This window comes from Anguilla anguilla, chromosome 8 (genome assembly GCF_013347855.1).
Source record: "Anguilla anguilla isolate fAngAng1 chromosome 8, fAngAng1.pri, whole genome shotgun sequence".
NCBI lineage: Eukaryota > Metazoa > Chordata > Actinopteri > Anguilliformes > Anguillidae > Anguilla > Anguilla anguilla.
The window spans coordinates 19,611,142-19,637,707 of NC_049208.1; the positions used below are offsets into that span (position 1 = coordinate 19,611,142).

At 42.4% G+C, this 26,566-nt stretch overlaps 1 protein-coding gene across 1 annotated transcript in view; it reads right to left on the reverse strand.

Moving 5' to 3' along the window:
* The window catches only part of kcnq3 (potassium voltage-gated channel, KQT-like subfamily, member 3), an 89,150-nt gene extending 63,008 nt beyond the window's left edge, over positions 1-26,142 (reverse strand). The window contains exon 1 of the mRNA XM_035430861.1: positions 24,985-26,142. Within this exon, the coding sequence (XP_035286752.1) occupies positions 24,985-25,286 (302 nt within the window). The 5' untranslated portion in view covers positions 25,287-26,142. The remainder of the gene's footprint in view (positions 1-24,984) is intronic.
* Between the last annotated feature and the right edge of the window lie 424 nt (positions 26,143-26,566).

Consider the following 26,566-nt stretch of genomic DNA (forward strand, 5'->3'; position numbering starts at 1 on the left):
CTTTGCAGGAAGAGTGTCCGCCACTCAAAGCAGACTATCCTATGGGCCAGGACTAGAAAATCTGGGAGGAGCTGAAGACTAACCACTCACAAATCCAAACAGGCTGAAGTGCAAACTATCTCTTTCTGTTTGAGGTCTTTACGCCACCATGTATCATGCCATTCACTTCCTGTCATTTCATTTTTCATTTTGCTTATTACCTGAGAATTATCTCAGACCTGAGCGATCTCTCGGGCAAACAAAAAAACAGGTCTGGCTCGAGTGCAAGTGTGTGTGTGTGCGCGCATACGTGTGCATGCGCATACATGTGTGTGTATATTTGCATTCATGAATTTTTTTTAAAGACTAAAGGAGAGGGAACAAAAGGACAAAAACAAATTTTTCCTCCAGTTAATTAAATTTTTGTCTCAAGTCTGAAAACATACTTATATGTTTTTTTTTCCTTAAAGCATAACCAAAATGCTTTATCTTTGTGAAATGATATTAAAATGGATGATTCAATTTGAGGAGGCATTGCACTGGATGTTGCCTAAGTGCTTGCACAGGCACAAACTTCATGCCCACTGCTGTATCTAAATCACCACATTTGAAAGTTACAGATTTATTTTGTGGTGGCTGAAATTGGTTGAAATCCTGCGTATTATTTTTTTAAATCTTAGATTCCCAATCATGAATATTGCAGTGGTGCATCAACCCGCTTTCATGCTGAACAATATTCTGGTTATTACTCTATGAAGGTATATTTGAACACAGAAATCTAATTTCCACCTCTCCAGAGGGGCTGTCTTCATTATGGAACTGCTGTTAGTGCTCAGGCTAATGACGGAGAGTAATACACTGCAGACGTGATTTAATATAATCATTACAATGGCCTGATGGTAAGATACACTGAAAGCAGGAAGCATGTCCGAGTTCCGATATTGACCACATAGGTAGCCCATAGCCAGCAATAGGAGACAGAACAGTCTAGAGATTATAGGGAATTGCATTTGTAAATTGCATATATGACAGCACATATATTCTTATTATGAAGCTAGCAGCTGTGGCACACTTGATTACCCCCATTTTAGCACCCTCATGTGCAATTTTTGAAAATACAAATGCTTTTCAACAAGCCTGAAAACATGCCTTCAGACCAGCGGCTTGCTGTCCTATCCTGCCACCCACGCCAACCTATGATAGACTGTACAAAATCCTGCTTTCCTCTTATAGTAAGATTATGGCTGGCTGACAAATCTGGCACTCTGGCTCCATTTGTTGCCAAGGTAACAGCCATTGCTGGTGGAGTCTTGCGTATGAACCAAAGGATGGGTTGGGGGGGAGGGGGGTAAATTCTGCTAAAAAAAAGGATAAAGAAAGAGACATGGTGAAAAGAACAACAGCAACCATGTGTTCAGTCATCTTTCCTTTGTCTCACTGACAAATCAATGGTTACCAACCCCCGTCCCCCCTTGTTTCCCTCATTTCTTGGAACACCTGTGTGTACACTGTGTGTATTTATTTTTTATTTTTTTGTGGAGATTTAGAAGAATGACAGACATATGGAAATTCTTTAAATGCTATAATTCAGCAACAGCTCAGAGTAAAGTGGTAGACAAACAAACCATGACATCCCTGTGACAACCTCCATTAACATTGATATTCTAAGAGAGGTGTCGGACGTGATGCAAGTTCCCCGAGCTAACTTTATATGAACAGTAATTTCTCAATATCAACACTTAATCAAATGCTTGCCATTTCTATTTGCAGTACTGTCCAGCAAATTCACCTGCATGGTTTAGAACTGACAGATTCATCAATGGCATCGATTACTAGGAAAATAAGTCTGCCTTATTGGCATATGGCTTAGAAAATAAAATAGTGTAAGATTATGTATGTGTACTATTTATTCAATAACTGCATTTGGAGAATTGTGACTGATTTTCCTGTCAGCGTGTTTTTTACTCACTAATTAGCACTGCTGGTTTGGATTTTTCCTTCAAAGCCCTGGAAATCTGATTAATATGAACAGTGCCTTGTTTTCATAAATGGGCACACAAATTGTTGTTCTTTAAAAATGAGTATAAACAGCAAACAAGGCTTTCTTTTTCAGGAAACAAGCAATGTAATGAACTGTCAGAAATAAACTGTGGGGGCTCTGATAGTACGTATTTTATTGGGTCCAGTTTGAAGGGGCAGTGCAGAGATTTGCCAAGTGTTCTAGGCATCCATTGCAGCTCACCCTGCAAAAACTTGTTTTTGATGAAATCGTGCACAACAAGGACTGTGGTTGTTCGTGAGTAACCATGTCATTATATTTGGAAACAGACATTGCTGTTGAGATTTACAAATGCAGATTTGCTAACTTCATCCTGTTGAGGTCCGTTGTATCAGGGTGAGCTGCAGATAGAAAACTTTTCAAATCTCAGCAAATCTACTTGGATGGATAGATAGCCCTCCAGGCATGAGAAAACATGGCTTGATTTTATTTATGGGTGAACTGTCCTTTTAACACTGCACCCCCCCCCCCCCCAACTCTGGCCCTTTTAACTTTTTTTTTTTTTTTTTTTAAACCAGCCTGGCAGAAATACTGCAAAAATCAATCAATTATAATGCAGTCTGTCGGCTCCCACAGACTCAGTCTCTCAAAGACAGACCTTAGTACCAACCAAATATTCAGCCCTCTGAGATCTCTTTGACTTCCAGACTGCAAGGAACAATAGTGATATACAGTTGATGACACTGTGCACTTGGGTTAGTGCAACTTCCTCTTCACCTGTGCTACGAGAATCATTTGACTCACCATAATCAGAACAGGATTGTAATAGTAATAATTTTGATGGTACAGTTGTGTGAATGCTGTGCTTGTATAAATACATGCTTTGTCAGAATGGATTTGTGTGCATGTAGCCATTTTTTCTTTTTATCATCTTCACTATTACCACAATTTTTGTGTCATTTGTCATTATAGGTTTATGCTGCTGTTGCCATTTTTTCTTATAGTATCTCCTATCTATGTAAAATATGATAAATTTAACATATAATTATGTTGGAATATGTAAATAGATGTTATCAAGACACACTCATTCTAATAGTCCAGTGTATGAACTTAAAGCCTGTTGCCATGGATACAAAATAAATCAAACCAACATATTTACACAAGTGCTGAGCAAAAATCCCACCCCCTGGAGACCCAGGAGTTTATATTGTCCAGTGGCGTTACCTCTGGGCTCAGCTGACCAATAAGCAAGAAATGACAGCACATGAGCAAATAATCAGGGGTTTGACTCCGACACACCACAGTCCCCGGAACAGTTATATGTGGGAGCAGGGAAGAGGCTCAGGCTCCAACAGCAGGCTCACTCCATGCTGGCGTTACCATGGCAACACACCGTATCTCCACCTCGGGCGCCAGAGGAGACCGGAGAGAAAAGATGCTGCTGTGTTTGGGAGGAGGGTGCATTGGGGGGGGGGGGGGGGAGAGGGTTCAAAGGTCAGAGTTGCAAGTCAGCTGGATTTTCTTATCCGAAGCTTATTATATAGAGACAGCGATCCCAATAGAAACCCGTGGGGAAAAATTCTGCCACACAGGGCACCAGGAAGTGTAATAGTTTAGCACACCACACATGTCGTGCCCTTGGTCACATGCCTAGGCACATGCACAATGAGGAAAAGGCAGGGCAATTATGTGAAGACAATGTTACATCCCAGCCTCGGCAGATGAACCAATGAAAAACACTTCGAGACTTACAGTCAGGTTACTGTAAGACACATTATGTTAGCAGTAGAAAAATTTTCATTTTATTGTTGAGTTTACACATATATCATGCATCCCCTTTCATATGAATATAGCATTCATCATTATCACATCACATCGCATCATAACTGAAGATGATAAAAATACAAAACCTAAAATCGCAGCCTCATGGCGAGCAGCGGTGGCAAATGAAATTAGCGGTGGCCTATAAAGACACAGCACAGTGCTTCAGCGAGCCCATTTTACAGTACTTGCTTTGTGTATAATGGAAATAGCCAAATATTACAATATCGAATGTTCAAGATTAAAAAAGGAAAGCAATTTAAAAATATCAGGTACTCTGAATGTGTTGCAATTACGACAGCAAACAACACAAATGCAGCATGTTAATGGATATTTTCTTATTGCCTGATTTGCACCTGTGTTATCAAAGATAAGGGTGGTCTGCTATACGTATAGTAACTGATTGCACGCAGGATATGGATATGTTAGACATTTTCCTTAGATATAAAGTCCTCTCCAAAATATTCCACCATCTTCAACATCATCATTTTAGTTTTTAAAAAGTATTTGAAATATATAATATACAATGAATTTGCCCAAAATGTGTAGCTTGTACAAATGCCTTTCTCATATCGTTTGGATGTCTCGCTGGCCAAAACCGGTCTTGTTTCTTCAGTGTTGTGTAATAAAGTGACGGGGGGGGGGAGGAAATACTGTCTCATTCCATAATGCACCAAACAATTAAAGCACTCCCCAGAGCTTGTTTCAACCCAATTATCCGGAATGAGGAGAAAATGTAATTCTCACTGTGAGGACAATACATGGAACTCTAATCCCGTCAAATGAAAAGTGGTTACGCAAACAACAGCCCGCATAATGGCACAGCGATGAGGAGGGTGACGACAATAACGATGATAATTATTTGCATTTCTAAAAATAACAATTAACTCACATAGCGAATATCTGATGTGAACTGTCCAGCAAGTAATGCCACTGCCGGAGCAATTAACGGTACTCTATGCCACTTAACCTCAACTGTGTAACTGGGATAAATTACTAGGGTTAATAATAACGTACAAAGGTTAATGAAAACAAATTGCATTGACAATTTATTAATTGCAGGCATCGGTATTTACAATGGTCGCACTAAGGACAGATGGTGGTGAACGTGCTTAATGCGTATTGTTCCAAAGTGAACCCACATACAAAATATGCTACTTTATGGACAAGATGCAAAGCTTTGTCTGAACTTCAGGTAAAGCACTTTTTTGTTAGAATTTTTGTTAGAAAGTATTTAAATAAAAACTAGCAACTGTGGATTTCATAGAAAATACAAATGTGTTGTACTGTACATATTTTTCTTTGTGAACAGGAGGAAAATCCTAATCTACCGTATAGGCTGGAACTTACATTACATTACATTACAGGCATTTGGCAGACGCTCTTACCCAGAGTGATGTACAACAAACTGTATAACTTAAACAAGATACCCTGTACATCAGGGGTGGCCAGGTCCTGGAGAGCCGCAGGGTCTGCTGGCTTTTGTTTTTACTCGGCACTTAATTGATCAATTAAAGCAGTTGATTACATAGTTAACTCACCTCACCTGGTTTATTTTGTGTAAGTGGTTGTTGTATTTAAGGTCAAAACAAAAACCTGCAGACCCTGCGGCTCCCCAGGACCGGAGTTGGCCACCCCTGCTGTACATTATCCACAGGAAGACTACACGTTCTCCATGCAGTTCTGTCACAGCCTGAATAATGACAGAAACACAGTCAAGTCAAGACTGAAGAGCCATAACTGCGCAGATAATGGCACAAAAAAGATAGCTGCCTGCCCAGATAGAGAGGCGAGAACAGGCGCCCACGTTTCCTACGAAGGAGAGAAATGCCCGGCTTTGGACACGAGCTGGGCGCATTGGACGGCTCCGCCGGCGCCATTCCCTCAGCTTTACCAGTGTTAACAGCGGTCGGCCCGACGCCCTGCGCGATGAGCACACATCGCCGCCCTGCTCGCTGCGACGGCGAAGGAGCGAAAGAGCGAGGCCATCGATTCTGCGAGAGGAAAAGCAGAAAAGGCACGCCCGCTCCGTCTAATTACTCTCAAACCGCTGACCCGGGATCAGAACGCCGGCGGCGGCGACGCCAGACAGACGTCCTTAAGAGCCGCACCTTTGATCAATTATTGACGGGCCTGAGCTGGCTCCGCAAAATGTCAGCTGGTCCTTGGTATGACTGCGCAATGAATAATATTTGGGGTTCGTTTGAACTCTGGCAGCCCGCGATGCAGGGTAACTGCTCTGTCGAGTAGGTCCCGGCCCCCACCGTGGACCGGTCCATTTTCCGGGGGCTGCAGCCTATGGGGCATGGGCGAGTCCATGACCTGTATGCCGGGGCACTGCAGAGCAGATCCAGGGCTGTGCAGTCACTCGACAGCAATGCTCCAGGGCACAGAGAAAGATACCGTGGAGGTTAATGGGATTGCTATAAAAATGGATTTGATAGTTTGGGATCTTGCCCTTCTTTCGGCACATGCATGCAAACCAAACCTCCATATAATGAAAGCACATGATTTACTTCCACAATGCCGGGATCTTCCCTGCTCTGCAGAATTACAGGACTACAAGTCCAATCACACCTTAGAAAGTGTTCCCACAAGTGCCTTGGACCTTTCTATTAAAGCAACGACCAGCCACGTTTTAAAAGGGTGTGGTGGGAAAAAAAAAAATTCAAATTCAAAGTACAGGTAAAAGCATAGAATGCGCTGTTTTGAAGCTATGGCACAACTTATATCTTTCTCTCCTGGCAGGGGCTCCTGAAAACCAATTACAGCTAATTTCAAAATCAGCATTTTGACTTATTGGTCTCAGGGAGGGAGGTGTCGAAAAAAACAAAACAACTGAAGGCCCTGCATTACCAAGCCCCTCCCTTTCTTTTTTCTTCCCTTCTTTCATGATGCGTACTCTTGCCCTTCTGCGAATGAAGGTGATCAGGGACCTCACCGTCCCACAGCCATCTGTCAACCCCTTCTGTTGAACTGTCTCAAAGACAGAACACTGCTGCTGCCCCATTTGACAAAACCAGTCAATTTGTTTCTTACAATACATACGCTTCCTTGAACAGCCATGTGTCAGCAATGGCTGTGATATACCATCTAACCTTTCTAGCAGTGATGTCAGAAAACATGGTGAGGGATTGTTGTGCCCACTCTAGACACTGGAAGGTGAGATTATGGTCAAGAAAAAGCAATTCACCTTATTATTAATTACATTTATATAGCACTTTTCCAAATGCTCAAAGTGCTTTACAGTGAAGGGGAACTCACCTCACCCACCACCAATGTGTAGCACCCACCTGGGTGATGCACGGCAGCCATTTTCGCCAGAACGCTCACCACACATTAGCGAAGGTGGAGAGGGAGAGAACATTTATTTAGCAAATTAAATCTGGGGATGATTTTTAGTGGCAAGTTTTTGCGAGAGCCAGATCTGGGATTTGGCCAGGACACCGGGGAACCCCCTACTCTTAGCGATAAGTGTAATGGGATCTTTAATGACCAGAGAGAGTCAGGACCTCGGTTTAACGTCTCATCCGAAAGACGGCATCTCCTACAGCACAGTGTCCCCGTCACTGCACTGGGGCATTGGGGTTTATTTGTACCAGAGGGAAGATTGCCCCCTGCTGGCCCACCAACACCACTTCCAGCAGCAACTCAGTATTTCCTGGTGGTCTCCCATCCAAGTACTAACCAAGCCCACACCTGCTTAGCTTCAGCCATTTGGCAGGAGCAGAGTGCATGGAGGTATGGCTGCTGGCTTCAATGTGACCTTGACTTACATGTGCTGACTTCAGTAAAAAGACAGCATTGAAAGGTTCCTGAAATACAAACCATTACAGTAGTACCAAAGTGTAAATCCAGTGTGACACAGCATTACTGATGCATCTTGCCTGCCTATGAAACAAATGTGGAAGAAATGCAAACATGCATTCTGCATGATTGTCGACACATTATACATTTCCCTTTAATCTTGACCCAGACCCCAACCTGAAACCTGCTGCTAAATCATGTCAATAAAATGCCACATAAATAAATAAAGGAAGGTAAGTTGCTGAAAGTTGCTGGGAATGCATTGTTAACCCTTGAGAACCCATAGCGGACGCGAATGGCCGCCTTGTAGAATCCGATAACGGCCAACTGCAAGTCTGCGGTTTGCATCGTTGAAATACATGTAACCGCGTACACATGAGATTCCACAATAGAACTGCAGTAAACGGCACCTGTTCCCATAGGAGATATCACAGATGTGTGGCTTTTAATGGTAGCTGCGTGATCGTTTTACCCAAGAGACTGGGTGATTCTGAGCAATAACATTTATCCAACATCAATGAAGCAGAGGCTGATAAGTAACTAGTTGTGAGAGAAACATTAGTGAAATAAAGGTGACCATAAAACTAATAACCTATTAGTTCATAGCTGTCCATGATAGTTACTACCAGCCACCTTGCTAACCAGATCTAACTTTGATGAGATTAGCTAACTAATTAGCAAGAACTTTTTTTATAGCCATCCATCTCCAGTCACAATCTCTCAACTTCTCTAACAGGCAACTGCTCCTAAAGATGAAGGAGTCATGTGTTTTAAAAACATTTTTAAAAATTGTCTCTTTTTCGCAAACATACAGGAGAGTCACCATAAATGCAACACTTAATACAGTAAATGTAACATGGTCAATAACCTAATGTACAATGCGGCTACCACAGCCATTCCAGGTCTGTACATGTGCAATTCAGTCCTCTACCACCTTCCAAAGGAACGGAGCGATGTGATAGCACGTGATTGCGGAAAATACTTCCAAAAAACTGTTTTTGAGAAAGTAAAAATTCTGCAAATATAAGGCTTTATTTTTATTTGCAGCAAACCAAAAGTTATCCGTCCTTGAAAAGTTAATAAGGCTTTCAAAGAGTATTCTAGCGGGAATTGAGTGCCAAGTGGCCAAAAAATGTGTTGTTTTACAGCCGCACCACTGGCCATTGTCACCACACAGTAATTACAGGCTACCAGGCTAACCGCACATCAAAAATACATTATCAACACTTCATAAATATATGCAACTCTTTGGGCCATTCTGATGCCTCCATGCAATCAGATTTGTGCATTATGGTGTGGAGATCCACAGCTACACACACAGCCAGAGACACTCTGAGCCCACAAAATCCAACAATTACCTGTCCAATTATGACCCTGTATGCAATCTCTTATTTCAAAGATTGAGTTTTGGGTGGTGGAAAGTCAAGCAGGGGGATTGGGGTGGGACAGGCGGCTTGCATTACAAGGAGTGCTTTCCCATTTGCTGAGCCTGGCTTGATTAATTACCAAAAAGACTCACAAGCCAAACGCGTGATTGGAGATAAAGCATCTCGATTAAAAGTGGATCCTGGAGATGAGCCGTGAGGGGGCATTAAACACAGTCAATGGAATGAGAGAAAGGAAATGGGGGATGGGGAGAGGGAGGGAAAGAGAGACAGGGAGAGAGACAGAGAGAAAGGTAGCAGAGAGCAAGCAGAAACAGATGCGGCTTCCTGTGGATACAACTTGAACGGGAGTAGTCCATGGTGCAGTTAAGTAATTGACTGAAGCTCCAAACTAATGGGTATGGCCAGAGCAAAACATCCATCATCATCTGCAGCTGTCCACCATTGGACAGGCAAGGTTCTGGACAAGGGGCTGCTTCAATGCCAGGCCAGATTCAGCACTGATGGATGTAAAACGCACTTAGCCAACACATACAGGGGACAGAGTTCAAGCACTTTCACTCAAGATCACTCCAGTTGATAATGGTCAAATGGCCTAAATCAAAACAGCAAGCTGCTCACGTGGACTAGGAATACTTCAGCAAATGTAACTGCAGCAACTAAAGAAGCATGTTATAAGGCATTTCAAAGCCTCTGTGATTAAAAACATTTGTACAAGTCTTGAACAAATCAAAAGGTTCAACAAACAGAAGCCTAGTGGTTTTTCTAAGCGTTGCATTTTAATAATGTACTTTACAGACACTTCACAGGAAACCGTGAGTGCTGCATGCTAATTCGCAACTGTGCCACTCTCCAGGTGCTAAAAATCTATATAAAGCTACAAACCCTGAGCTGCCGCTGTGTGCCGCTGACATGGAATCATCCATGTGCAGCATTCCGCGTGCCGTTCCCGGGCCTCCTGAAGCCACAGAGAGAGACAATGCAGCCCGGGAAGCTCGCAGCTCAGCGAACGCCACTTTATTAGAGGAGATTACACGCGGCGTGAGATTCATCATCTGTCCTCCCTCCTCTGCTTCTAATCACGATGCTCGTTCCGCATCCCGAACGGCACCCCAAATTAAGCTGCCGGCGAAGACCCATGCGGTTCCGTTAGCCGAGTTCCTCAAATTTCAATTAGCGCCGACGCCACAGGTGCGAGCAAGGGCCTCTACATCACCTGGAGAAGGGCGAGGCAGGGGCAGCAATGCCCTCCATCAGGACTCCACAGAGCAGCAGTCAGCTCCACGGGAGTGACAGAGGCACTTCTCCCAGTGTCAGCGTGGCCCTAATCTGACCTGCAACAGAGTGCCAGGATCCAGAAGGGAAGGAATTTCTCTCCGCAGTGAGGGCTTCTGACTGGGAAAAAGGGGCACACCGCGTACCGGTAGATCCCCAGCTTTTCACACTACCCTGGATCATGATGCCCTGGGTTAATCCTTAGGGACAACCAGCACGTTCCTGCTGGGGTGAGCCACAATCCAGAAGGGTGTGTCAGGAAGACCTGGCGCATCTGACTGCACACCCAATTGCACAGGTAGGATTTACATCGTATTACCATAGATCAATTGCTATGGAAACTGTTTGCTCAAACAGCAGGATACCATATACGAAGATTCGCCTTTGCATGTGAGACGCTTGCAAAGATCATCTCTACTCCAACAGGTCCCTCTGGCTCCATGGGTAATTGGAGGTGCCTGGATGGCAGCGTAAGTGGAATATCACACTGAGAGACTCTTGAGGGCCGAAGAAAAGCTGCAGAGGGATCACCTGATCCTGATGGCAATTTCAACTGATAAGGCATTTTGCAGAAAGGCGTTCTCCCTGGCACCATACCATGATCGAGCAGAGAGGCCACAGTTAATGTGCTCTCCCAGGCAAGGCTGGACCCACTGCATGTTGCCAGAGACCTGATCTGAATGCAAAGGAGCCTGAAGCCACACCACATGATCCAACAGCAATCATGGGACCCAAAACGCCACAGGCTCAGACATTTCAAATTCATGGATAGATGTAGATTTATTAAACTGATTTGCTGTTGGATGAGGACAGCCTGAAGCTTTGAGAGGTACTGGCTAAAGGAACGCAGATGTAACACTTACATTCACAGGGGCATTCAGGGTAGAAAATTATATTGCATTTTAATTTAATAGCATATAATTACATTTTTTTAACTGACAGTGACAGCAGTTTCAACACAGGTCTTTAGCTTTTAATGGTCTGGGCAAATCTATAACCTCGGCATCCCTGTTTCTGGAAAGCTCCCAGTTCATTTTAAACAATTTAACAAGCGATGTAAACTAATTGACTCTTTTCAGCATACAATCAGAGGGATTCACATTATTACTATGGTAGCAGCAGCCCAACGGTCAAAACATAACGTAACTGCGTCATTGCCTTGCTTCCATAACACAACCCTTTATCACCCACAGCACAGTAAATCCCTGACCCTGCACTTCAGACAGGATTTGTTTAGTCTTGATTCCACCTGATATTGCCTGAATGCATCCTGGCTTCTAAGATTCGAGGGACGGCTGAAAATCCTTGCCTCTTTCATTTTGAGGATCCAACGTCAATTGAGCCTGGAGCTGTAAGGTTATGAAAAGCCCAGAAAGCAACTGACCAGAAGACTTCTACAACCCCTGGACCTTTCCCTCAGTGAGTAAGGGTTGAATCAGTTCATTGGTTAGACAATATACCATGATATGAAATAATAAAATAGCAATATCACACAGCATACTACAATGCATCATGATATTACACAACCTATTTTGAGTCTGCTATTACACCGGACATGCTCTGTAGGTTTGAAATTGTGAGGAGCACTACCTGTTTACGTGAAGCCTACACTGTAAAAAGCGTTGGAGATGTCTTTGCTGTTGCTAGGCAACCACACTTCGCTCCTGTCAATCACTTGGCTGACGTCAGTAATGTCCTTAATGGCATTAGCAAATTAATTTCACCAGAAAGTTTTGGATTGTTATTCATTTTTTAAAACAATGGATAAGTGGAGAGCACTTGTTGTTGCTCTTTTGGAGAGCAAGTGAAAAAACAAGTTAAAAAACAAATTTTGCAAAATCGTATAACGATTTTTAACAATCTTTGTTCACAATAGAACAGCAGAATCAAGGCCCACCTCTATTGGCATGCGATTGGACAGCAAAGAAAAGAATGACAGTGATGTAGGGCACTTTTTCTCAGAGTGCATCGAAATAGGATAATTTTCACCACCATGCACACCTATAAAAAGAGAGGTGCACAGAGCGGATTAACGCAAGGCACCTGGTGTGCAAAAGCAGTGTAGACAATGCTTCAGACTCATTGAAAATAATTTTTAAAAAGGCGCCACCACATGTCAAAGCATGTCCGGTGTGATCGCAGCCTAAGCTCGTCAAACAAATGGAACCTGTAACAAAAGTATATACATATGAAAACGGAACAATAAGAGAAAGTCATGACTTCTCCACAGCATCAATACTGAACTGGTCAGCTCTTGAAACGCAAGTACAATCACAAGGTTTGCCCCTAGTGCACAAGTACACTCAACAGTTGCACGAAAGATGCCTTGAGTTTCCCCTCAACCTTCATTTGCGGCCTCTGATTAATTAAAACCCTCTGTAAATGGGCCTGTTTGACTGCGCCATCTCTGGCTTTAAGACGAAAGATGGGCTTGCGCTGGATAACGAGGCCCCAATCTGCAGTGTAGGCAGTGCGGAATGGAGGTGGCAGTGCTTCGAACTCGCCCACCCCCTACCGTCAGCATCCCTCTAGCTATGTGAGCACATCGCAATATTCAGCCTCCCAGATTTTCCCGCTGCAAACCTTCCTTTGTATTCGCAAATTCACATCTAGTTGACGCCACAGCGGCACTTTGGCACTCCGTGCTGTGTTAATTGTGTGGGCTCTTCTGTGAAACTTACCTGCTTACCACCTAATGCATTTTGTCTGACCCGTTTTTTTTTTGTTTTTTTTTCAGGCAATCTGCCCATCCCTTCCACTGAGTAGTTTCCTCGTTCAGAGGAGGGGGTTTTCCCTTACGAGGTCATATCTCCTTTCCTCAGCCTGTAAGAGCATCCTCCTCTGGGTGAGAACCCCTTCCCTACCCCTCTCTCCTGTACCCCATGCTATCGATCTCTCGTCTGCTGTAAGGAAAGGGGGATGGGGGGAGAGATGGAGAGATAACACAAGGTCCACAGGGGTTAGAAAATGTGCAAGGTGATGAGAAAGCTGAAGGTTTGGATTTCAGCTAGCGGGCTCTACCATCCTCTTAGTTGCTAGATAGGCTGACTGTCTGTTCGCTGCTCGGTTTTGCCAAATACCAAATCCACTTCCAAAAATATCACGATTAAAATTGTCAGCTGCTGCCACTTACTCACACCGCCTGTGTAATGAAAGGGCTGCTGTTCTAGCCCACTGCTAAGCCATCAATGTGAGCCTCCATATCACACGCTCTATATGACCTGACTGGGAAGTGACTGCTCGGGTTATCAGTCAGCCTGATCTCATGTAGGATATGAAAGCTGACCACCTTGGGGGGTTGGGGAGCTCTGATTCCTCAGGATTCCCCACAGAACAGACAAGAAAAGCATGTGGATAGGGTACAATGAACCCTGCCCCGCATACAGCTACAGATCTCTGCTCTGCACCCAACAGATTTCAACATGAATAAGATTTCCGTGTCAGGACAGGTTACATCGCTTCATACCACATATCACATTAAGCACTGACAAAGATGAGATAAATAAACCCTAGCTGATATGGTGAAACGATCCGTTAACGTGTCAAGCGTTTTTTGCCACGTATGGCAGCAGCGCATTTTTCTGCTTCAAAAGAAAAACATTTTTTAAACAGACACTTTACCAAGCACTTTCCGTCAGCCGATGTTATGAATCAAAGGGATAAAATTCTCAGGAGATTGCCTTCTTCCATTATAAGCACCAGAATGGAGCTTAAAGGCCAAACTGAGGACGGCCACATGGTGTGCCTGAGGCAGCCAGTGTGTTGTTAATTGTTGGGCTGCCATTGTGGTTCTAAACAAATTGAAGTCAATTACACAAAAGGAGCCTGGGAATTGTGGCAGAGCCTGCTGGAGGGTGTGGTGGTGTCTGTGGTCCTGAACCAACTTCACAGAGAGAGAGAGAAATGGCAACTGCCAGAGTGGTTTATGTGCAATGGATCTTTTAATTGATCTAAAACTCATACGCGTTGATGTGATTTGGAGAAACCTTATTAAACTATAAGTGACAACATTATGGACAACATTTGAATTTAATTTGCAGAATCTCTGCATTTTGTTATCCTGATGGGTCCCGAAGTCTGTCACTTAATTCTAATAGTACCAGTGCTGACTGTGACTGGCACCCTCACAGGGCGGTATATAATAGTCACTCAAGGTGGAAGGTTTCAGTCAGTGAGCCTGTCCATGTCCGTGTCTCATCACACCAGCAATCTCATCTGCTTGAGCTAGCTCACAAAGTCCAACTGGAGTACGCATGTAGTATGCTCATTTGACACAACTGTACAGTTTAGATGGTGGTCTGGTGAATGAAAAGAAGCGGCATCTGTTAGAATGTGCTTTAGATGAGAGCTTGTGCTCGTCTGCACACAATGGGACAAACCTACAAACACAAGCGAATATTCAAAGTGGGGCCCGGTTAAAAAAAACATTAATACTTAACCATATATACAAGATGGAGATTCCTGCTGCAGCTTTTTTCAGGACCAAGGACAGCTACCCCACTGCAGACAGACACAAATGGAATGTTCCATTTCAGAACCACAGACAGTGGCACAAAGACCCTCACCTCCAGGGCAGAGGCCTCTCTCTCCGTCAATCCAGACTGACTGTCTTAGGTAGTTGGCAGCGAGGTGCGCACCACCATCTGCACTTGCAGTTTGTGTAATTAAACACCCCAATTACATGAGGCAAACACAGCAATTAACCCCGCAGGTACAAAGCCGACCCCCCCTTTGAGCTACCACCCATCCGCCTGCCATTATCTTGCAGACTGCGCATCCCTGAGGGTTTCTTCTGTCACTGCCTGGCCTGCAGCACACACTCCAGCAAAATGAGATGGCATCACATGGTTCTGGTTTCCCAACAACAGTGAAATTTACCAAGGGAATTAGAGGTTGTGACTCCACATCACGGCTGAGGAATCGCGGTCGCTTGTAGTAAACATGCGGAAGGGGCGGGGCGGAACGCTCCTTTTGTTTTCAAGGCAAGACCAGGGAGTTCCCACTCTGAGCTACGGGAGAGAACGCAGGTGTGATCGGAGATGGCTGACTGGCTTGGGCGTCCATCACAGCTTAGCTGTTCCACTGTGGGCGTGAAGCAGTGGTGGAAGAGAGCTGAAACCCTGACTGATAGTGAAGGAGAAAATTCACTTTGGAGGGGTCAACTCATAACACATATAAAACCAGAGAGAAAACAACAGAGAGAATGGGTAGACATAGGTAGAGAAGATTCAGAAACAGGGATTCAGGAACAAAAAATCAATCCAGCACTCAACAGCACATAACTGCATGTGTCCCTCCCTATGCCATTTAACTGAAGTCTCTGAATTCACTTTGCTGATGAAGCAGTATTGACCTAAAACTACACAACCAAGCAAAACTGCCACAATCATTTAACATACAGAAGGAAATTTTTCTTTGTGATTTTTGCCCACAGTGTAATTAAAAATACGGTTAAATATGAGAAGCTTCATGTAAAAATGCACAGAGAATTTGTCTTTGCCTGATAAGAAAACAGCCGTGATAAGCAGTGATTTACCACATGTATACGGTTCACTAGAAGAGCTTAGAAGACCAACTGAGACCAAACCCTTCAGACTGTCAAGTCCCTCAAATAGAGTGAAAAGACACACACAAATAAATACTTAAACTGGGTTAATAGAACACATTTACTGTCAAACTAGCTTACACCTTTACAAAGCGAAGACTGTAGAACATTGTGAGTTGGCTATATGAACAGGCCTGATTTCTAACATTTTTTCAAGGACTGGTGTGGAGTCCCCATAAGAGATACCTGAGGCTTTCTGTTTATTGAAGCACATATCTCTATAAGCATGTTCATACACCCTCATGACTCGATTTGTGCGCTCAAACTAATAGTGCATTTGGCCTGGTCCTGGTCAACTTTACCACAGCAAGATGCATTCGAACAGCTGTCAAAATCAATCAGTGGTAAACTTGGGCAAGTTCCATGATACCATGAGTTATCCAGTGGTGATGTAATACTGACCTCACTCTGCTGTTAACAGTTGCTGGACAATAACAACAATGTAACAGATTATAGGTAAATATACCCATATAACTTTCCTTTATTAATCTATCATAATGTGTTTGAGCAGAGTTGCCAAATTTGGTGAGGGCATGAGATGAATTCCTTTTTCGGGTGGTTTATGTACTTTCAAGTTCATGCCTGATTTCCATTATTTATGTCTTGCAGTGGGCAATCTCTTGGTCCAGGTTCTTGACATCTCAGAGGACACATGCATTGCCCACATGATAAACATACTAGTAGCTGGAAAACGCAAAAACCTAGTATATACAAAATAGTTATGTGCTATTTTTGGGGGAGTTCACATGACCGACCGAGTGCAGCATATGGTCCACCTCAAGAAGGACTTGCAGTTAAATCTGTATTTTATTGCTGTAAAAAAAAACTGTTTTGTCGCTGTACGGTAAAAGCAGGAAAAGCGTCCCTAACCTTGTTTCTGTAACTACGCACGTACAGCATTCCTTCACCTCCCTGGCCAGAGACCAGCCATTTAGTCCCAGGGCTACAAGCTTCAGAAAAGGCTTTTAAATAATGATAGGAGACTGAGGCATTACAGTACATTTAGGCATTTAGCAGACACATTTTTCAGAGTGGCGTACATATGTGCATACAACAAGGTTTAGGCATGAGTGAGCTCATGCTATGTCATTAGAGTCAGGACCAATAGTGGCTGTTAATGAATTGCTTACATACAAGTAGTAAACACATATAACTTCATCATTAAGTTAACTGCCAAAGTAGGTGCAAGAGGCAGGCCGAGAATGTACTACTTCAAGGAGAAAATGGGCTTGAGGACACAGCTATAGATCTCAGCTTTGAAAGAAAATAGATGGGTGGAGTTCAGTGTAGACCCACCGATTATGGGGTTAAAGAAACCGCATGCTTTTTTCACCCATCAGTACTTTCAACAGCTAGAACTGACATCCACCAACGAAGCCCCAAAATGATGTTGTATCTATCAACTGGCCCACAATATAAGATTTCCATGATTCTTTGTGTTATAACATGGTCCACAGGGGAAAATACAATGTGGCGATGATATCATAAAAAGATGTAATGAGACATATATTGGCACTGACATGCTATATAAGGTGGTTACATCCACACTTGGAAGGACTTTGATAAGACGCTTCTCATTCTCAAACCGTTAAGCCTGCAGTTTCTGCTCCTGGGATGCTGGTGAGTGAGCTGAGGAATGATCTGCAGTTTTGGGAATGCATTGTGATACTGGTAACAGACATTTTTGATTGACATATCAAGCAAACTTCTGAATCTGAAGTGCGTGACAGCAAATACACAAACCCTTTATAACATGTGGCTTTCAGAAGGAGCAGCATAATGAAATTCACCAACACCACATGTACAATAATACTTGTTTTGACATGTCCTTTGACATAATAGCAAATGGTTTTCATAAAAATGTCTGTAGCAATTTAAGTTGAGCTGGGCAGTCAGAAGCCACTTACTTGCCAGCTGACCCCTGCTCTTGTTTCAGTGTTCCAACTGAGGCTGTGCCTTTTCTGACACTGCATGAACCATCCTTCACTAGCTTCAAATTCACAGACCAGCCAGTGAGCCTTCTTAGCCTTGGTTTTTCTTATTTCTTTAGTAGCTTGCAGTTTCTAAGAAACAGACATTCACTCCTTCTTTCTTTCTAACATTAGTGCACCTGACACTGGTACATATTCACTTGCACTCTGGAAGTACATTCTACCGAATGCACAAGTATGTTATCTGCAACTTAACAGTTTTGAACATACAGTATTAACACCCCAGTAACATATGCTGTATGGGGTTTCACTGCACTTTAATGGACCTGACGTACAGCATGTGTCTGTGCCATTCTCAAACCTATATCAGTTTACATACCCAATGCTTGTCCATTTGAATAGAATAAATAAACAGAAGGTATGAAGATCTAAAAAAAATCTGGCCAGTGTGGTATACTCAACATCATCATGTGTCAGTATTCTTTTGACTTTGCAAAAATATTCAGCATTCTCTTTTTTTAAATGATGATTCTCATAGTAATGTACAGTAATGTAATCATGCAAATATCTGTACATGTGGACTCAAAACTCAGCAATGATTTCTTTGCCTTTCTGTATTTCAGACAGTACAGAGGCATCCTGATAGCTCCTTTTTAAATGTGTAAGAGATTTTATTTCTTATGCAATGGTTCTGGGTTTCACAGTGCACCCACACAAAAAACAACTAAATAAAAATGCACTTCGAATCAACAGAAAATATAGCACAAATAAGTACATTCAATTGGCAGACACATGAGTACTTCCTTTTTTAAAAAAAAATGGTATTACAATGGGTAGTGGATAGTCAGACGTTCAGCCAACCTTTGACCTCATTGAAGGACTACGCAGAAGAGGAGAATGCACTTTTGGTACGTTGTGAGAAAATGGATTCTGCTTGAGCTGAGAGACCCATAAATGCTAATGAAGACCATAATGCCCTCTACTATGCAATGTCTTACGGGGTGCTGAGTGCTTAAAAGGCTAATACAAAAGGAACCCCATCTGCGCATGTGCACACACCCACAACCTCACATTCTACCTTTCCAAAGAGAACACTCAGGTTTTCCATTCATTTCACACTCATCTACTGTACACTGCAAATGGGCCTGCATGTGTCAGGAATCAGGATATGTGTTTACCATAAATCTGAAACATAATATATCTCTTTGGTAATAATAAATGTTTAATCAAGCATCATGTTTGTCTTAGATAACACCAGCAAATGCTTCATATTCTTGTTTTATGATATGATATGTATTAGCCACTTTCATTAGTGATGGAATATTTCAAACACCATCCTGTAAGTCTAGTATATGAGCTACCTTGTCAAGCAATGAGCCAGGCTTACAAACACAAATAGCATTCTACAGTATCATCAGGGAAATAAGAGAAACAGGATATATAGGCCTAATCATCATTAAAAATTTTAATTTAGCTTTGTTTGTGTGGTCACCAGTGAAACTGATGAAACGGGCACTATGCAAATCTATACTTCCATAAACACACATTAAGAGCTTCTCCCAGATTCTGAGCCTTTTAGTGAACCAAGAGCCACAATTGGTAAAATCAACATTTCAGACAGTTCTATATTTATCACTTCACTTAGATAATCGGCTAGAGAAGACTCATTAAAATGTATGCTTGCACACAGCAAAACGGTGTCATAAAGCAGGACTCACTTTATACTGCTATCGCAAACTGTGAAACTCCATTTCTGCACTGATGAGTATAGACATAATGATATCCAGTCTGCAGAACGATGGCTGTAAACCGTGAGTACACTGACAATCGAACAAGCTCACACAATCATACAAATGCAAGACATCATTACTGAACTTGCCTCTCACTAAAGTGCCAGGCAATAAAATTAGTGACTTCTAGATTGCAGGTGAATACAAGATGGATCAGCCTCTACAACTGACTTAAATCTCAGACAAACTAAATCAAACATTCATTATTTTGACTTTTTGTATTTACACTCACAACTAAACTGTTCTTCTGATTGTTTCTACATTTCTCCCACTGGGATGTCCCATCGCATGTGTTACTGTCCCATTGAATTGATGTAAAATCCACCAGTTCGGAAGGGTGTGGTCTGGGCATGTCAAGGAGCTGTACACATCACCATGCATAATTCGCACAACAAGTAATTAAGTACATATATATAATCCATGCAGGGAACACCAATATCAAATATATGGCTTGACACTACAGTTTGATATGCCTGAAGAGTAATTGCATGCAGGTGAAATGACATGCACAATCACAGCACGGTTACGTGAACAAGATTGATTGAGCACTTGATTCAGGGACCCATGGGGCATGCATATTTAATTTCATTTCCAGTCCAGTGGAGCATGCCCTTTTTACATGCAATAATATGCAAAGTCAAAAAGGGATTACTCTTGAACTGCAGATGTACGATTGTCCACTTGATTCTGAGTTCAGACCTAATTTATACCCCTGGGGAAGATAAGTTGGTGGTATCTTGGGACAATATTTTCAGCACATCTCTGGTACTCAGTTCTTCGTAAATTGTTCTATCATCTTGAAGATATTCCATTTAAAACAACTCTATATTTGCATATTACCTGGAAATTGGCCTGTATTTACAGGTACAAGTAAATATAGACAACATTTTGTATGTAAATGACTTGGCACAAAATTATAATGCAACAACTGTACCATGTTAACAATAATAAATCTAATTGCAAATTATCTATTTCTGACAGTGCAAATGTCTGCCAGAAATTCACCCAACCATTAAAGCTAGAAAACCCTCCATCAGAACAGCATACTGACAAGAGCCAGAGGTTGTCAAAACATGCCAGTGGATGAGGAACGTACCAATGGGGAAAGCGCACAACAATCTATATCCCTCCATTGATTTTTGCAGCTGGACTCAGACAAACGTCTTCTGACCACGCCACGGTTGGAGTAACATGACCCGAGGCCTGCTCCCAGATCACTGGTTCTGGGGGGTAAAGCCACAGTTTTGGGGCCCTGCGACATTCCGCTCAGGGAGGGTGCTGACGGGACGGGACGCCAGCAGGAACTACGGCTTCTACAAAATCAGGCGCTCTGGTAGCCGCTACTGAGCAGAGACAGCCCCGCTGGGGAAACTACTGTGGAGTCACGGGCTGAGATAAGAGGAGGCTTGTGTTACAAATAACCTTACCGCCTTGCATTACGAACAGGGGTCCAGTGGTAAAAAATCTGGGTAAATTCAGGATGCCAGTAAAGATTAGAGTTGAAGTGTGGCGCATTGTCAGAAGCACGGAAAAGAAACAAGTGAAATGAAATTCTGACTCACAAATGTTAAATATTTCTAATGTCCCTAGATGCTTCATCCCTACCAGCCAAATCAGCAGCTACATCACCCCTACTAGCGCAACCCAGTTCACTGTCTATAAAGCAGTTTTGGAATTATAGTTTCCATATGCATGAGAATTATAAACTACCATTTAGGAAGAGCTATTGCAAGATTCAGACATTCAGCATTTGTAACAAAATCTCTCTCTCTCTCTCTCTACACACACACACATATATATATACTGTAAGTATACATACATATACAGACAAATTAAAGGAAAAACCAGCATAAAGTGTCTTAAAGTGTCATAAAGCGGGCCACCACAACAGCTTTAATGTGTCTTGGCATAGATTCTACAAGCCTCTAGAACTCTAATGGATGGATGGAATACCATTCTTCCAAAATATATTCCCTCATTTGGTATTTTGATGATGGTGGTGGAGAGTGCTATCTGTCAAAAATCTCCCACACGTGTACAATTTGGTTGAGATCTGGTGACTGTGAAGGCCATAGCATATGATTCACAGCATTTTCATACTCATCAAACCATTCAGTAACCCCTCATGCCCTGGGGATGGGGGCATTCTCATCCTGTAAGAGACCACTCCCATCAGGATAGAAATGTTTCATCACAGGATAAAGGTGATCACTCAGAATAACTTTGTATTGATTTGCAGTGACCCTTCCCACTAAGGGGACAAGTGGACCCAAACCATGACAGGAAAATGCCCACCTCAGCATAACAGGGCCACCGGACCCCCTCACTGTAGGGGTCAAGTATGCAGGCCTGTGCCGTCCTCTTGGTGTACGCCACACATGCACTCGCCCACTTGTTGAAAATATGGTGAAGGATGATTTGTCTGACCATTTCACTTTTTGCCACATCTCTGTAGACTAGTGCTTATGGTTTTTAAATGTCATTAAATGTGCGCTTTCGACCACAATGTCTCACCCTATTTACTGATGTCTTTCCAATAGACCTAAATACAGAGATCTCTTTAATCGCTGTTCGTATTGAAACACTAGCCAGTTGAGCAGTCCTTGTGGCTATTTACCTAACATACTAGAATCATACTCTCAATCTAGCAAGGTAACCATTTGGTAAATGGTAAATGGTAAATGGACTGAATTTATATAGCGCTTTTATCCAAAGCGCTTTACAATTGATGCCTCTCATTCGCCAGAGCAGTTAGGGGTTAGGTGTCTTGCTCAAGGACACTTCGACACGCCCAGGGCGGGGTTTGAACCGGCAACCCTCCGACTGCCAGACAATCGGTCTTACCTCCTGAGCTATGTCGCCCCTATTTAAATAATAGCAAAGTAAACTGAGCAAACAGCAGCTTAGTCTTCTTTTTTCCACTTAACAACTGTATTACCTGTCATTTTCAAACATGCTAATGAGGTAAAGCGTGAGATTTTAAGTGGTAATGACAGTGAATTGTAACAAGTAGCAAATAGTACAACACCATGAAAAATGGTTCAAAACGGACCTTGCACACATTCATCACAGTACATCCCTGGTTACTGTACATACTCACCCAGGGTTGTTCAATCAGACTTCTCTATGATCCTCAGACTTGGGTCTGACAAATATCTTCACATGGTCAAGCTAACAAGCTAACAAATTGCTTAGGTAAATCTGCTTAATCGTTTTCTTTCTGATCAATTCACCTTATAAATACATGTGTACATTGTAGTCGCCCTGTAAGAACCCAACATTAAACCTCAACATATAGGTATTGTTGCGTTTTCTCAAATACATGAGGAAAACTACTACAATGACTTGCATAACTAAGATGGTCATATAGACTAATATATTACAATTTATCTCACAAAAAAATAGTAAAACAATTTTGTTTGTGCACCTAGCCAAAAGTGTTTTTCTATTCCATTCAAGGGCTTATAAATATATAATATGCAGGACTAATTATCTGGACTGAAAAAAGTCTACAGGAAAGATTGTCCACATCTAGTGGGCAGCAAACTGTGCAATAGTGAGAGCAAGGTATTCACAACCTAAGTGGGCTTTTGGATGAAGTGCTAGAACATTTGCATTTGAAAGCATTATTTGCACATCAGAATGCAATTTCCATCACTGTTTGGAACAACGAACCTCCCCACCTGCCAACACTGTGTATTTATCTGGACACCAGGAAGAGTTCGGATCGTTCTTAATCCAACACAAAACTGCTGATGCACGACTACTCTCAGTGAAGGCACTCACAGAAACGCAAGCTTCCTTGCTCAGTAACATGAGCCCTTAGAGAGAGCAGGAGAGATGGAGCGAGAGAGGGAGAAGTCTGTCTGCGATTCCAGTTCACATGGTACTCTGGCAACGAAACACTGGGGAATCAGGGCACGTGCGGACAATCTAATAAATCCCTTGTTTCCAGCGGGGTTTAGAAAGCACCACAGGCCACCGTCTCTTCATCAATCCTATTGTCAATGTGTTCTCTAGTTTTCCTGGCACTTGACCCATGATATCTTAAACTAGCTATAAATCTGTACACTTGCAGCCACAGCAAGGATGTTACGCTGGGTTTATTTGTTCCATGTAGATTCTCTAATGTGACAGTGGACATAATTTTTTCTTCTTGTGATGTAGCCGACAGGCACATCAAACCAAAACTGAAACCAAACACACAAGGTCAGTTTACATTATATTTTATTTATTGTAACTATATCTAGTCCATCATCTCATGTCTGTGCAGGAATGGAGGGCTTGAAAAGTTAAGCAGTAGCCTAATTGGTGTTTGCAACAAACAGACCCATTTATACACACAGACTTCCTTGTGCTGTGAAGTGCAGCATACCTAGTGAAACGCTCACGTAGCCGATGATGACTGTGTAAACTAGACATGATGCTCATGGCTATGGATAACTTATACTTTAATGAGAATTGTGCTCTGTAGTTGTTCCACCAACCTTCAGTATGTACTTATTGCATGCTGACTTTGGATAAAAGCATCTGCCAAAGAAAATAAAATGTAAAAAAGGTAATACCCACAAAGAAAAACAAAAACACTTACGAATGTAAGCAAATGTATGACAAAGAAATTCTTTGTACTTCCCAGATTTAAATGTAGTTCTTTTTACAGGTGAAGCTTGTAAAAGCTATTAAATGTTTTACCCAGATAGAAGCTTTCAAGCTTAGGTGGGATAAGATTCACCATGAGCAGGAGTGATGGAAAGCTTGTTCACCTTTAGAATGCATATTGTGCCACTTGAAAATTTACCTGTACGATGAGTTACAGATACATTTAAATAGAAGAAATCCACGGTCTAATCCCCGAGATTTATCCACCTTTAAATGACAATGCTTCTGAGAAATGTTTATTGCCGTGCGTTACCTTTGTACACAAAGTAAACACGCAAACGGCTTCGTTGGCAAATAAACTACCACAAAAGCGTTTAATATTATGTGACTAATTGGAGTCACTGTAACCTTGTTATTCTGCGATTCATAAATTCGGCTTTTGACATGATTGTTCAACTTGAGAGAATTATAATGTGATTCTTTCGTAAAGATTATGTCCCATTATGATACCACAAAGTAGTTTTCCTTTACTTTCCTTTACAGAACGACGGTTAATTGAGGTAGCTTACGGTTTTAATTGAAACTCACTTTCAGAACATTAACTGTATTCATTGTAATGCATGCAGATGTTTAGTAAAGGTGTGTTGAATGGAGTGTCTTACAGAATAAATCAACTATGATTATTGGGTATTTGAATAAACCCCGAGTTAAAAAACATCGTATAGGCTACCTGCCCTCTGACTTAAGAAAGTTAGAGTGCACATGCATTGTTAGACAGTGTGCGATTACTTACACAAATGCGTGGTAAAGCAGCGCCCATCCTCTTGGTCTTTCAAGCGCGTCGTAGATCAGATTCTGAATTCTTCGCCTCCTGATGTTATTCCGCTTTACAGGTCTAGTGTACCCCAGGGGAGTTTTAGCTAAAAGCCCAATACTCTGAGACCCTCTTTTGAAATCGTCTCTGCCAGGTCCCACGAGCAAAAAGGCTCCATCTTTATCTGCCACAGCCCCTTGGTCCAAGTCCCCGGGCAAGCCTGCCTTCTTGTCTCTCTGTTCTTCCGAACCGTTACCAACATTTCTGGACCTGATCCCCATTTTCTCTAGTGATCCTCAACGCCGCGCTTGTATAAATCTGAAATGAGCCACATGCCATGATCTAGGCAATAGATCACAATGTCTTCAGCAATAGGTCATTTAAGGATCGGGTCTCAAACGAAGGGAGGCGCTCCTCAGTCTGGCTGAATAGAAAACATAGCAAGATCTACCACAGAAACGAGAGCACCTTGCACACTTGGTCGCGCCTTGCAAACCGTATCACTCTCTGAAATTTGCACACGTCTGCACACGTTTACGAGTCAACTACCTAGCCTGTTTTTACTAAGGTGTGCGCAAAAAACGTCAAGAAACTACGAAATCCAATTCAAAGGCAACTGAACAGAAAATCACGGTCTCTGTTTCAACAGCACAGGTGCTGTGTCTTCCTCGTCGCGCAGCAATTGCATTATCTGGCATTACATGACCATTTAAAATAAACGACAACAATCGCGCCGTTCATGTTATTTCTCTGAGGAAAACTGGCATGTCAGCGCCTTTGAAAACGCTATTTACCAATGAAAATTATCTGGGAAAATAAAACACCTGAAGAGCTTTCTTAGATTTCACCTAAGTAAAAGCGTGATATACATATACGACGACCCAAGAAGAACCAGATTTAAAAAATACTTATCGCTCATTTTAAGCATACTTCCCGTAGCTAAGACTTCTTTGCAGCTTCTGTCGAGACGCTTCTGGTAATACGAGCGCTGTGCGAGTAGGGTGGGGATGTGGCTAGCGTAAACTAGTCGATGGCGAAACTAGAGCTCACCATAGAGGCAGGCTTTTGCAAACACCGGCGGGAGAGATGCAGAAAGTGGACACGTGATGCATTGCTGACAAGGCATCTCCATCTCAAAATCATTTATAAGAATGCTCCAAGATATCCAATTCCACCCGGTGACTGAGCCACGACGCATTTTCTGCTAGCACGTGGATACGTAACGTCGATTTGTTTTATTTATTTGTTATTTTATTTGAGGTAAAATGGTCTGTATAGCCAAACATTTCATGTAAAATGAAAATATATATATATTTTAAATTTCAACTAACATTTAGATTAAGAGAGGATGTACACATATGCATACGAACGTGTTTAGTGCGTGTTATCAAATGTGTGAGGGGAATTTGGATTCCTGACTATTTACAGCGCACCTTTGAAAGGAGATCGTCTGTTGCAGTATGGTTTCTTCGGTGACAAGCGGTCAAGTCTGATGTATTTTCAAGTCTTTCATTTGCCGCTGAGTAGTAAATCACAATGTAAATTGCAATGTGCCCAACCT